General features: G+C 40.3%; 1 protein-coding gene across 1 annotated transcript; it reads right to left on the bottom strand.

Annotated features, from left to right (window-relative positions):
- Window positions 1-9,008: 9,008 nt before the first annotated feature.
- Window positions 9,009-10,527, bottom strand: LOC100552030 (chemerin-like receptor 1). Its single transcript, XM_003228304.3, has one exon. The coding sequence runs from the start codon at window positions 10,426-10,428 to the stop codon at window positions 9,307-9,309; it is 1,122 nt and encodes a 373-aa protein (XP_003228352.3). The 5' UTR covers window positions 10,429-10,527; the 3' UTR covers window positions 9,009-9,306.
- Window positions 10,528-12,600: the final 2,073 nt, after the last annotated feature.

Below are 12,600 nucleotides of genomic sequence, written 5' to 3'. Positions count from 1 at the left end.
TATTATTATTATTATTATTATGTGATGTTGCTATTTGATATTTTTTTATTGCCTGTAGACGTTCTTAGTACGCTCTTGCTTTGCAAAACCAACTCTTTCCGGCTCCTGAATAATAATAATAATAATAATAATTATTATTATTATTATGTGATGTTGCTATTTGATAATTTTTTAATTGCCTGTAGACATTCTTAGTACTCTCTTGACTTGCAAAACCAACTCTTTCCGGCTCCTGAAATATTATTATTATTATTATTATTATTATTATTATCATTATTATGTGATGTTGCTGTTTGATAATTTTTTAATTGCCTGTAGACGTTCTTAGTACGCTCTTGTTTGCAAAACCAACTCCTTCCAGGTCCTGAAATATTATTATTATTATTATTATTATTATTATTATTATTATTATGTGATATTGCTATTTGATAATTATTTATTGCCTGTAGACGTTCTTAGTGCACTCTTACTTTGCAAAACCAACTCTTTCCGGCACCTGAAATATTATTATTATTATTATTATTATTATTATTATTATGTGATATTGCTATTTGATAATTATTTATTGCCTGTAGACGTTCTTAGTGCACTCTTACTTTGCAAAACCAACTCTTTCCGGCACCTGAAATATTATTATTATTATTATTATTATTATTATGTGATATTGCTATTTGATAATTATTTATTGCCTGTAGACGTTCTTAGTGCACTCTTACTTTGCAAAACCAACTCTTTCCGGCACCTGAAATATTATTATTATTATTATTATTATTATTATTATTATTATTATTATTATTATGTGATATTGCTATTTGATAATTATTTATTGCCTGTAGACGTTCTTAGTGCACTCTTACTTTGCAAAACCAACTGTTTCCGGCTCCTGAAATATTATTATTATTATTATTATTATTATGTGATGTTGCTATTTGATAATTTTTTATTGCCTGTAGACGTTCTTAGTACGCTCTTGCTTTGCAAAACCAACTCCTTCCAGCTCCTGAAATATTATTATTATTATCATTATTATGTGATGTTGCTATTTGATTTTTTTTATTGCCTGTAGACGTTCTTAGTACGCTCTTGCTTTGCAAAACCAACTCCTTCCAGCTACTGAAATATTATTATTATTATTATTATTATTATTATTATTATTATTATGTGATGTTGCTATTTGATAATTTTTTAATTGCCTGTAGACGTTCTTAGTACGCTCTTGCTTTGCAAAACCAACTCTTTCCAGCTCCTGAAATATTATTATTATTATTATTATTATTATTATTATTATTATTATTTTATTATGACACAGTAAACAAGATAGATATGCTGGATTTCGTATCACAAAATCACAAGCCGAACACTTCCCAAGTGTCTAGGACTGTGTGATGTATTATTATCATTATTATTATTATTATCATTATTATTATTTTATTTTATGACACAGCAAACGAGACAGATATGCTGGATTTCGTATCACAAAATCACAAGTCGAACACTTCCCAAGTGTCTAGGACTGTGTGATGTATTATTATCATTATTATCACTTTTATCATTATTATTACCATTATTATTATTATTATTATTATTATTATTATTATTATTATTATATTGTATGACATCACACAAGACAGATATGCTAGATTTCGTATCACAAAATCACAAGTTGAACACTTCCTAAGCATCTAGGACTGTGTGATGTATTTTCAGATGATATTATTATTATTATTATTATTATTATTATTATTATTATTATTATTATTATTATACAACTTTATTTTTGTATCCCGCCTCCATATTAGACCATGCCATTAACTAGGTGTGTTGATCTCATCTTCATATATAGGAATGCAGGAATTAAAAGCAGATCTAAGACTCAAACCTAATGTAATAATATCATTATTATTATTATTCTTGCAAGATTGCAATTATAACTTACTACCAGCTATTGCACATTATCACTGTCCCTTGTTTGGGACAGGGAGATGGAGGCGGAATACAAATTAAAGTTATATTATTATTGTTGTTGTTGTTGTTGTTACTATTATTTAATTTCACATGGGTACAAGCCCGAGCAACATAGATCAGAACATAGATCAGTAAAATTAAAACATAATAATAATAATAAGAAGAAGAAGAAGAAAAAGAAGTTTATTTTTGTATCCCACCTCCATCTCTCCAAAGGGACTCGGGGCAGTTCACATGGGAACAAGCGCAAGGAACATAGATTAGAACATAGATCAATAAAATTAAAACATAATAATAATAATAATAATAATAATAATAATAATAATAATAATAATACAACTTTATTTTTGTATCCCGCCTCCATCTCTCCAAAGGGACTCGGGGCGCTTCACGTGGGGACAAGCCCGAGCAACATAGATAAGAACATAGATCATTAAAATTAAAACATAATAATAATAATAATAGTAATAGTAATAATAATAATATAACTTTATTTTTGTATCCCACCTCCATCTCTCCAAAGGGACTCAGGGTGGTTCACATTTGGAGAAGCCCGAGGAACATAGATAAGAACATAGATCAGTAAAATTAAAACATAATAATAATAATAATAATAATAGTAATAGTAATAATAATAATAATGTAACTTTATTTTTGTATCCCACCTCCATCTCTCCAAAGGGACTCGGGGCGGTTCACGTGGGGACAAGCCCGAGGAACATAGATTAGAACATAGATCAGTAAAATTAAAACATAATAATAATAATAATAATAAAACTTTATTTTTGTATCTCGTCTTTATTTGTGATCCGCAAGGGACAGTGACAATGTTCAATAGCTGGTAGTGAGTTATAATTGCAATCTTGCAATAATAATAATAATGATGATGATATTATTTCATTAGGTTTGAGGTTTGATTTGCTTTTAATTCCTGCATTCCTATATATGAAGATGAGATCAACACACCTAGTTAATGGCATGGTCTAATATGGAGGTGGGATACAAAAATAAAGTTATATAATAATAATAATAATAATAATAATAATAATAATAATAATAATAATAATAATACAGTCTTAGACACTTGGGAAGTGTTCGACTTGTGATTTTGTGATACGAAATCCAGCATATCTGTCTTGTTTGCTGTGTCATACAATAAAATAATAATAATGATAATAATAATAATAATAATAATGATGATGATGATGATGATGATGATGATAATAATTTAAGGCCAAGATCGAAAAATCAGCTGATGACCCAAAATGCAGACTGTGCAAGGAAGCCGACGAAACCATTGATCATATCCTCAGCTGCTGTAAGAAAATTGCACAGACAGACTACAAACAGAGGCACAACTGTATGGCCCAAAGGATTCATTGGAACTTATGCCTCAAGTATCACCTCCCTGCAGTTAAGAACTGGTGGGATTCACAAACCTGCAAAGGTTGTGGAAAATGAACACGCAAAGATACTGTGGGACTTCCGAATCCAGACTGACAAAGTTCTGGAACACAACACACCAGACATCACAGTTGTGGAAAAGAACAAGGTTTGGATCATTGATGTTGCCATCCCAGGTGACAGTCACATTGACGAAAAACAACAGGAAAAACTCAGCCGCTCTCAGGACCTCAAGACTGAACTTCAAAGACTCTGGCAGAAACCAGTGCAGGTGGTCCCGGTGGTGATGGGCACACTGGGTGCTGTGCCAAAAGATCTCAGCCGGCATTTGGAAACAATAGACCTTGACAAAATTACGATCTGCCAACTGCAAAAGGCCACCCTACTGGGATCTGCGCGCATCATCCGAAAATACATCACACAGTCCTAGACACTTGGGAAGTGTTCGACTTGTGGTTTTGTGATATGAAATCCAGCATGTCTATCTTGTTTGCTGTGTCATACAACATCGTTGTGTCAATAATAATAATAATAATAATCCCCCCCCCGCAGGGGATTTGTGCACAAATGCACAAAAACATAACTGAATGAATATTTAATAGTCGCATTGCGAAACGAAATCCTAGCAAAATTTTCTCTTTCAGATGATACTATTCACAAGCATATATTTATATTTTTTATTTATATTTTGCTATTTATTTGTTCCAGTGGGATCTTCTTCTTTTCCGGGCCTTTTTTTGTTTGCAGTCCATTCATGACAATTCTCTTTCTGGAACTGTTCCCCATTACAATCCTTATTTTTTTGGACTGTCCCAAGTTTCCTCGTCAACAGATTTCTATTATTTCCCAATTCCTGCAAACATTTATACGGGACCAATGGCTAGCGATTCCTCCCACCCTCCCTCCTCCTTATTCCGCCCCATTTTGCAAAGTTATAGTTAATGTTTAAGAGACCTTGGAAGCCGAGCCAGAAAGTTGTGCAAAGTTTTACTCGTGGGTCACAGAACTAACCGTGACATAGAACCGAATAAATTCCAATTCATCTTGTACACAAATATTAGGCCGAAAGCATGGGAGGAAAAGGTCTAAGAGTCTTAGCTGAATGCTGAGCAAAAGGGTGACGCTGCAGCACAAAAGCCCAATGTATTCCAACAGTGAGTTGCACTTATATAGAGACAATAAACATAAAATGCTCAAGTATAGAATGGGGAAATCTGGCTTGGAAACAATCCATAGAAAAGGGATCTAGGAGTCTTTGGAGAACCACAAGTGTGTGATGCTGCAGCGAAAAGGGCCAATGTAATTCTAGGCAGCATCAACAGAGTATAGTATCCAGATTGAGGGAAATATCTAGGTTTGATATGGATGAATAATGCCTAGCTTGGAAACAGTCCATAGGAAAGGGATCTAGGAGTCTTTGGAAACCCACAAGAGTGTGATGCTGCAGCGAAAAGAGCCAATGCAATTCTAGGCAGCATCAATATAGTATCCAGATTGAGGGAAATGGCTAGGTTGGATATGGATGAATAATGCCTATCTTGGAAACAGTAAATGGGAAAGGGATCTAGGAGTCTTTGGAAACCCACAAGTGTGTGATGCTGCAGCAAAAAGAGCCAATGCAATTCTAGGCAGCATCAATAGAGTATAGTATCCAGATTGAGGGAAATGGCTAGGTCAGATATGGATGAATAAGGTCCGGCTTGGAAACAGTAAATGGGAAAGGGATCTAGGAGTTTTGGAAACCCACAAGAGTGTGATGCTGCAGCAAAAAGAGCCAATGCAATTCTAGGCAGCATCAATAGGATATAGTATCTAGATCAGGGGAAATGGTCTTAGGTCGGATATGGATGAATAATGCCTAGCTTGGAAACAGTAAATGGGAAAGGGATCTAGGAGTCTTTGGAAACCCACAAGTGTGTGATGCTGCAGCGAAAAGAGCCAATGCAATTCTAGGTAGCATCAACAGAGTATAACATCCAGATCGAGGGAAATATCTAGGTTGGATATGGATAAATAATGCCTAGCTTGGAAACAGTAAATGGGAAAGGGATCTAGGAGTCTTTGGAAACCCACAAGTGTGTGATGCTGCAGCGAAAAGAGCCAATGCAATTCTAGGCTGCATCAATCGAGTATAGTATCCAGATCGAGGGAAATGGTCTTGGGTTAGATACGGATTAATAAGGTCTGGCTTGGAAACAGTTCATCTGAAAGGGATCTAGGAGTCTTAGTAGATCACAAGCTGAGCCAAGAGTGTGATGCAGCAATTCAAAAGGCCAATGCGATTCTAGGCCGCATCAATAGGAGTATAGTACCCAAATTGAGGAAAATATAGAATATGGATAGGATATGGGAAAGGGAAGACCTTTGGTTATGTCACCTCGATCTTGGCCTGCGAGTTGTACCTGGATAAGAGTGTGACGAAAAGCCAATGTGATCCTACTCTGTAGTGTCTGACCAAAGCAGAATAAAGTTGAATTATGGCTTCCCTGGATCTATTGATGCACCCTGGAATCTCATTAGCCTTTTTCGCTGCCACAACACACTCTCGGCTCAAGTTCAGCTTGTGGTCTACTAAGGTTCCTAGATCCCTTCCACATGAACCATGACTTTGTTCCATCTCTAGACACAAGACTCCTATGGATGCAGCCTAGAATTGAGCTGCCATATGACACTCTCGATCCACCAAGACTCCCAGATCCCTGGAAGATGTTCAGTTACATCATCTGGATCTTGCTGGATCTTGCTAGATAAGGAGAAGATGAAGAGTGTGATGCTCATGTTCAACTTGTGATCTACCAAGACTCCTAGATCCCTGGAAGACCTTCAGTTACGTCATCTGGATCTTGCTAGATAAGGAGAAGATGAAGAGTGTGATGCTCATGTTCAACTTGTGATCTACCAAGACTCCTAGATCCCTGGAAGACCTTCAGTTACGTCATCTGGATCTTGCTAGATAAGGAGAAGATGAAGAGTGTGATGCTCATGTTCAACTTGTGATCTACCAAGACTCCTAGATCCCTGGAAGACCTTCAGTTACGTCATCTGGAACTTGCTGGATAAGGAGAAGATGAAGAGTGTGATGCTCTTGTTCAACTTGTGATCCACCAAGACTCCTAGATCCTTGGAAGACCTTCAGTTACGTCATCTGGATCTTGCTAGATAAGGAGAAGATGAAAAGTGTGATATTCATGTTCAACTTGTGATCTACCAAGACTCCTAGATTCCTGGAGGACCTTCAGTTACGTCATCTGGATCTTGCTAGATAAGGAGAAGATGAAAAGTGTGATATTCATGTTCAACTTGTGATCTACCAAGACTCCTAGATTCCTGGAGGACCTTCAGTTACGTCATCTGGAACTTGCTGGATAAGGAGAAGATGAAGAGTGTGATGCTCATGTTCAACTTGTGATCTACCAAGACTCCTAGATCCCTGGAAGACCTTCAGTTACGTCATCTGGAACTTGCTGGATAAGGAGAAGATGAAGAGTGTGATGCTCATGTTCAACTTGTGATCTACCAAGACTCCTAGATCCCTGGAAGACCTTCAGTTACGTCATCTGGATCTTGCTAGATAAGGAGAAGATGAAGAGTGTGATGCTCATGTTCAACTTGTGATCTACCAAGACTCCCAGATCCCTGGAAGATGTTCAGTTACATCATCTGGATCTTGCTGGATCTTGCTAGATAAGGAGAAGATGAAGAGTGTGATGCTCATGTTCAACTTGTGATCTACCAAGACTCCTAGATCCCTGGAAGACCTTCAGTTACGTCATCTGGATCTTGCTAGATAAGGAGAAGATGAAGAGTGTGATGCTCATGTTCAACTTGTGATCTACCAAGACTCCTAGATCCCTGGAAGACCTTCAGTTACGTCATCTGGATCTTGCTAGATAAGGAGAAGATGAAGAGTGTGATGCTCATGTTCAACTTGTGATCTACCAAGACTCCTAGATCCCTGGAAGACCTTCAGTTACGTCATCTGGAACTTGCTGGATAAGGAGAAGATGAAGAGTGTGATGCTCATGTTCAACTTGTGATCTACCAAGACTCCTAGATCCCTGGAAGACCTTCAGTTACGTCATCTGGATCTTGCTAGATAAGGAGAAGATGAAGAGTGTGATGCTCATGTTCAACTTGTGATCTACCAAGACTCCTAGATCCCTGGAAGACCTTCAGTTACGTCATCTGGAACTTGCTGGATAAGGAGAAGATGAAGAGTGTGATGCTCTTGTTCAACTTGTGATCCACCAAGACTCCTAGATCCTTGGAAGACCTTCAGTTACGTCATCTGGATCTTGCTAGATAAGGAGAAGATGAAAAGTGTGATATTCATGTTCAACTTGTGATCTACCAAGACTCCTAGATTCCTGGAGGACCTTCAGTTACGTCATCTGGATCTTGCTAGATAAGGAGAAGATGAAAAGTGTGATATTCATGTTCAACTTGTGATCTACCAAGACTCCTAGATTCCTGGAGGACCTTCAGTTACGTCATCTGGAACTTGCTGGATAAGGAGAAGATGAAGAGTGTGATGCTCATGTTCAACTTGTGATCTACCAAGACTCCTAGATCCCTGGAAGACCTTCAGTTACGTCATCTGGAACTTGCTGGATAAGGAGAAGATGAAGAGTGTGATGCTCATGTTCAACTTGTGATCTACCAAGACTCCTAGATCCCTGGAAGACCTTCAGTTACGTCATCTGGATCTTGCTAGATAAGGAGAAGATGAAGAGTGTGATGCTCATGTTCAACTTGTGATCTACCAAGACTCCTAGATCCCTGGAGGACCTTCAGTTACGTCATCTGGAACTTGCTGGATAAGGAGAAGATGAAGAGTGTGATGCTCTTGTTCAACTTGTGATCCACCAAGACTCCTAGATCCTTGGAAGACCTTCAGTTACGTCATCTGGATCTTGCTAGATAAGGAGAAGATGAAAAGTGTGATATTCATGTTCAACTTGTGATCTACCAAGACTCCTAGATTCCTGGAGGACCTTCAGTTACGTCATCTGGATCTTGCTAGATAAGGAGAAGATGAAAAGTGTGATATTCATGTTCAACTTGTGATCTACCAAGACTCCTAGATTCCTGGAGGACCTTCAGTTACGTCATCTGGAACTTGCTGGATAAGGAGAAGATGAAGAGTGTGATGCTCATGTTCAACTTGTGATCTACCAAGACTCCTAGATCCCTGGAAGACCTTCAGTTACGTCATCTGGAACTTGCTGGATAAGGAGAAGATGAAGAGTGTGATGCTCATGTTCAACTTGTGATCCACCAAGACTCCTAGATCCCTGGAAGACCTTCAGTTACGTCATCTGGATCCTGCTAGATAAGGAGAAGATGAAAAGTGTGATGCTCATGTTCAACTTGTGATCCACCAAGACTCCTAGATCCTTGGAAGACCTTCAGTTACGTCATCTGGATCTTGCTAGATAAGGAGAAGATGAAAAGTGTGATGCTCATGTTCAACTTGTGATCCACCAAGACTCCTAGATCCCTGGAGGACCTTCAGTTACGTCATCTGGATCTTGCTAGATAAGGAGAAGATGAAGAGTGTGATGCTCATGTTCAACTTGTGATCTACCAAGACTCCTAGATTCCTGGAGGACCTTCAGTTACGTCATCTGGGACTTGCTGGATAAGGAGAAGATGAAGAGTGTGATGCTCATGTTCAACTTGTGATCCACCAAGACTCCTAGATCCCTGGAGGACCTTCAGTTACGTCATCTGGATCTTGCTAGATAAGGAGAAGATGAAGAGTGTGATGCTCATGTTCAACTTGTGATCTACCAAGACTCCTAGATCCCTGGAAGACCTTCAGTTACATCATCTGGATCTTGCTAGATCTTGCTAGATAAGGAGAAGATGAAGAGTGTGATGCTCATGTTCAACTTGTGATCTATCAAGACTCCTAGATCTCTGGAGGTCCTTCAGTTACGTCATCTGGATCTCGGCCTGCGAGATGGACCTGGATTTCCTCTTGCTGGACAAGGAGAAGAGGAAGTCCTCTCCGAAGGCCCCTTCGAAGGCCGCGAGCACGGACTGGCGGAAGCGCTTCTGCCCCACGAAGACGTAGAGGATGGGGTTGATGCAGCTGTTGAAGAAGGCCAAGCTGGACGCCAACGGGATGCCGAGGTACAGGGCCATCTTGAGCCGGGGGCTGGCTGAGGCTTTGGTCATCTCCAGCAAGGAGAAGACGTGGTAGGGGAAGTAGCAGAGGAAGAAGGAGGCCGTGACGGCGATGATGATCCGGAAGGGCTTGGAGGACTTCGCCAGGCGCCTCCGTTTCAGCCGCGAGACCACGAAGCTGTAGCAAATGGAGATGGCGGCGAAGGGGAGGACAAAGCCGAGGAGGAACCTGGTGACCACCATGGCCCGGTGCCGCATCTGGTAGAGCCGTCGAGCCTCCGCCGTGTCGTAGTTGTCGGAGAGGGCGAAGTTGTTGTAGCAGCTGGTGATGTTGTGGGAAGTGAGTGCTATGTCTCGGAAGACGAAGTACGGGGAGCTGAGGGCGAAGGCGGCCACCCAGGCGACGACCACGACTCCGCAAGCCGCCCTCGGCGTGCGGTGGTTGCGGCACCAGACGGGCCAGACGACGGAGACGCACCGGTCCACGCTGATGACGGTCAACAAGAAGACACTGGCGAACATGTTGAGGAAGGCGGCGGCACTGTTGAGCTTGCAGAGGAGCCTGCCGAAGGGCCAGTGGAAGCCCAGGGCGGTGTACGCGATGCTCAGCGGGAGGAAGAAGGTGAAGATGAAGTCGGCCGCGGCCAGGTTGAGGAGCCACACGGCGCTCACCGTCCGCCGCTTCATCCGGAAGCCGGCGATCCAGAGGACGAGCCCGTTCCCGATCACGCCCAAGAAGCACGCCATGCCATAGATGCCGATGGAGAGGAGGTGCATGCCGCGCTGGAGGACGGCAAAGTGGGCGCTCTCGTACGACAGCGTGGCATTTCCGTGGCCCAAGGTGAAGTCAGGTGGCCAAGAGGTGTTCTCCATCCCACACCAAACACTCAGCTCCTGAAATCTCACAGCAAAAACAATAAGTATCATTATTATTTAGCCTGGGGCCCCTGGTGGCACAGTGTGTTAAAGCGCTGAGCTGCTGAACTTGCGGACCAATAACAATAATAATAATAATAATAATAATAATAATAACTTTATTCTTATACCCCGCCCCATCTCCCCAAAGGGACTCGGGGCGGTTTACATGGGGCCATGCCTGGACATAACAATATAAAAGCAAACAATGCAATAAAACAAATCAATTAACTATGAAAACAACAATATTGATAAAAACAGTCATAAAAAGTCAGCATACAAAATAGGTATTAAAAACATGAGTTGAATTCACGGATCTGGGCCAAAGTGCAAAATATGTCAAGATCATCAGGGAGGGGTAGTTACCCAGCTGACGTAAAGGTCCCAGGTTCAAATCCCGGGAGCGGAGTGAGCTCCCGCTGTTAGCCCCAGCTCCTGCCAACCTAGCAGTTCGAAAACATGCCAATGTGAGTAGATCAATAGGTACTGCTCCGGCGGGAAGGTAACAGCGCTCCATGCTGTCATGACCTTGGAGATGTCTATGGACAATGCCGGCTCTTCGGCTTAGAAATGGAGATGAGCACCAACTCCCAGAGTCGGTCACAACTGGACTTAAAGGGGAAAACCTTTACCTTTATCTATTATTTAGCCATTTCCAAGAGATGTTCTCCATTCCCTGCAAAGAATCGAATTTCTGAAATCGTACAGTTACAATATTACACTATATAACAAAATTTGAAAAAAAATCTGTTCCTATTTTGCAAGTGTTATTTCCTGTTTAATTGTGCAGTCCTTATTTTGCAAGTATAGTAGAGTCTCACTTATCCAAGCTAAACGGGCCGGCAGAAGCTTGGATAAGCGAATATCTTGGATAATAAGGAGGGATTAAGGAAAAGCCTATTAAACATCAAATTAGGTTATGATTTTACAAATTAAGCACCAAAACATCATGTTAGACAACAAAGTTGAACACTTCCCAAGTGTTTAGGACTGTGTGATGCATTTTCGGATGAATAATAATAATAATAATAATTATTATTATTATTATTATCCACATCCAAGAGATGTTCTCTATTCCCTGCAAGAATTAAGCTCCTGAAATCTTACAACAACAACAACAACAACAACAACAATTATTATTATTATTATTATTATTATTATTATTATTATTATTATTATTATTATATTGTATGACACAGCAAACAAGATAGACATGCTAGATTTCTTCTTCTTCTTCTTCTTCTTATTATTATTATTGTTATGGTTATTATTGATATTATCCACATAGGAAAGACCTACCTCGTTTTATTTTTTGCCTCTTTCGACTAATATCTTCCCCGAAAGATCCAGTTTTGGGCACATTTGATGCCGGTCCTCTAACACTTTTTCTCTGGGTCCGAAATGTCTAGGACTCTGCTTTTTCAGCTGTGATTCACAATGAAGCCTTTCCTTCTTCTTTCCATATGTCTGCGTTTAGGGGAATTCGCAGGATCTCATTTATTCCACTGTTTTATTCGTGGAATCCATTTAACCCTATGGAATCATTATATTTTTACAAATGATGGATGTCTCGTCAATACCAGTTAAAGTGAACTAAACAGCAAATTTCAACAACAGTAAGCGAATCTGGATGGGACCCTAAAGGCTATCTAGTCCACTCCTGAAGGAACAGCATTTATTATTGTGTTGTCGAAGTCTTTCATGGCTAGAATCACTGGGCTGCTGTGAGTTTTCCAGGCTGTATGGCTATGTTCCAGAAGCATTCTCTCCTGACGTTTCACCCACATCTATGGCAGGCATCCTCAGAGGTTGTGAGGTCTGTCGGAAGCTAGGCAAGTGGGGTTTATATATCTGTGATGAGAGAAAGAACTCTTGTCTGCTTGAGGCAAGTGTGAATATTGCAATTGGCCAACTTGATTAGAATGGAATACCCTAGCAGCTTCAAAGCCTGGCTGCTTCCTGCCTGGGGGAATCCTTTGTTGGGAGGTGTTATTAAAGGTAAAGGTTTCCGCTGACGTTAAGTCCAGTCATGACCAACTTCTACAATTTCTAAGCCGAAGAGCCAGTGTTGTCCGTAGACATCTCCAGGTCATGTGGCTGGCATGATTGCATGGAGTTTCGTTACCTTCCTGCCGGAGCGGTACCTATTTATCTACTCACGTTTGGATGTTTTCAAACTGCTAG

Source organism: Anolis carolinensis, unplaced genomic scaffold, assembly GCF_035594765.1.
Source record: "Anolis carolinensis isolate JA03-04 unplaced genomic scaffold, rAnoCar3.1.pri scaffold_13, whole genome shotgun sequence".
In the NCBI taxonomy this organism is placed as follows: domain Eukaryota; kingdom Metazoa; phylum Chordata; class Lepidosauria; order Squamata; family Dactyloidae; genus Anolis; species Anolis carolinensis.
This window is presented reverse-complemented; position numbering and strand designations above follow the sequence as displayed.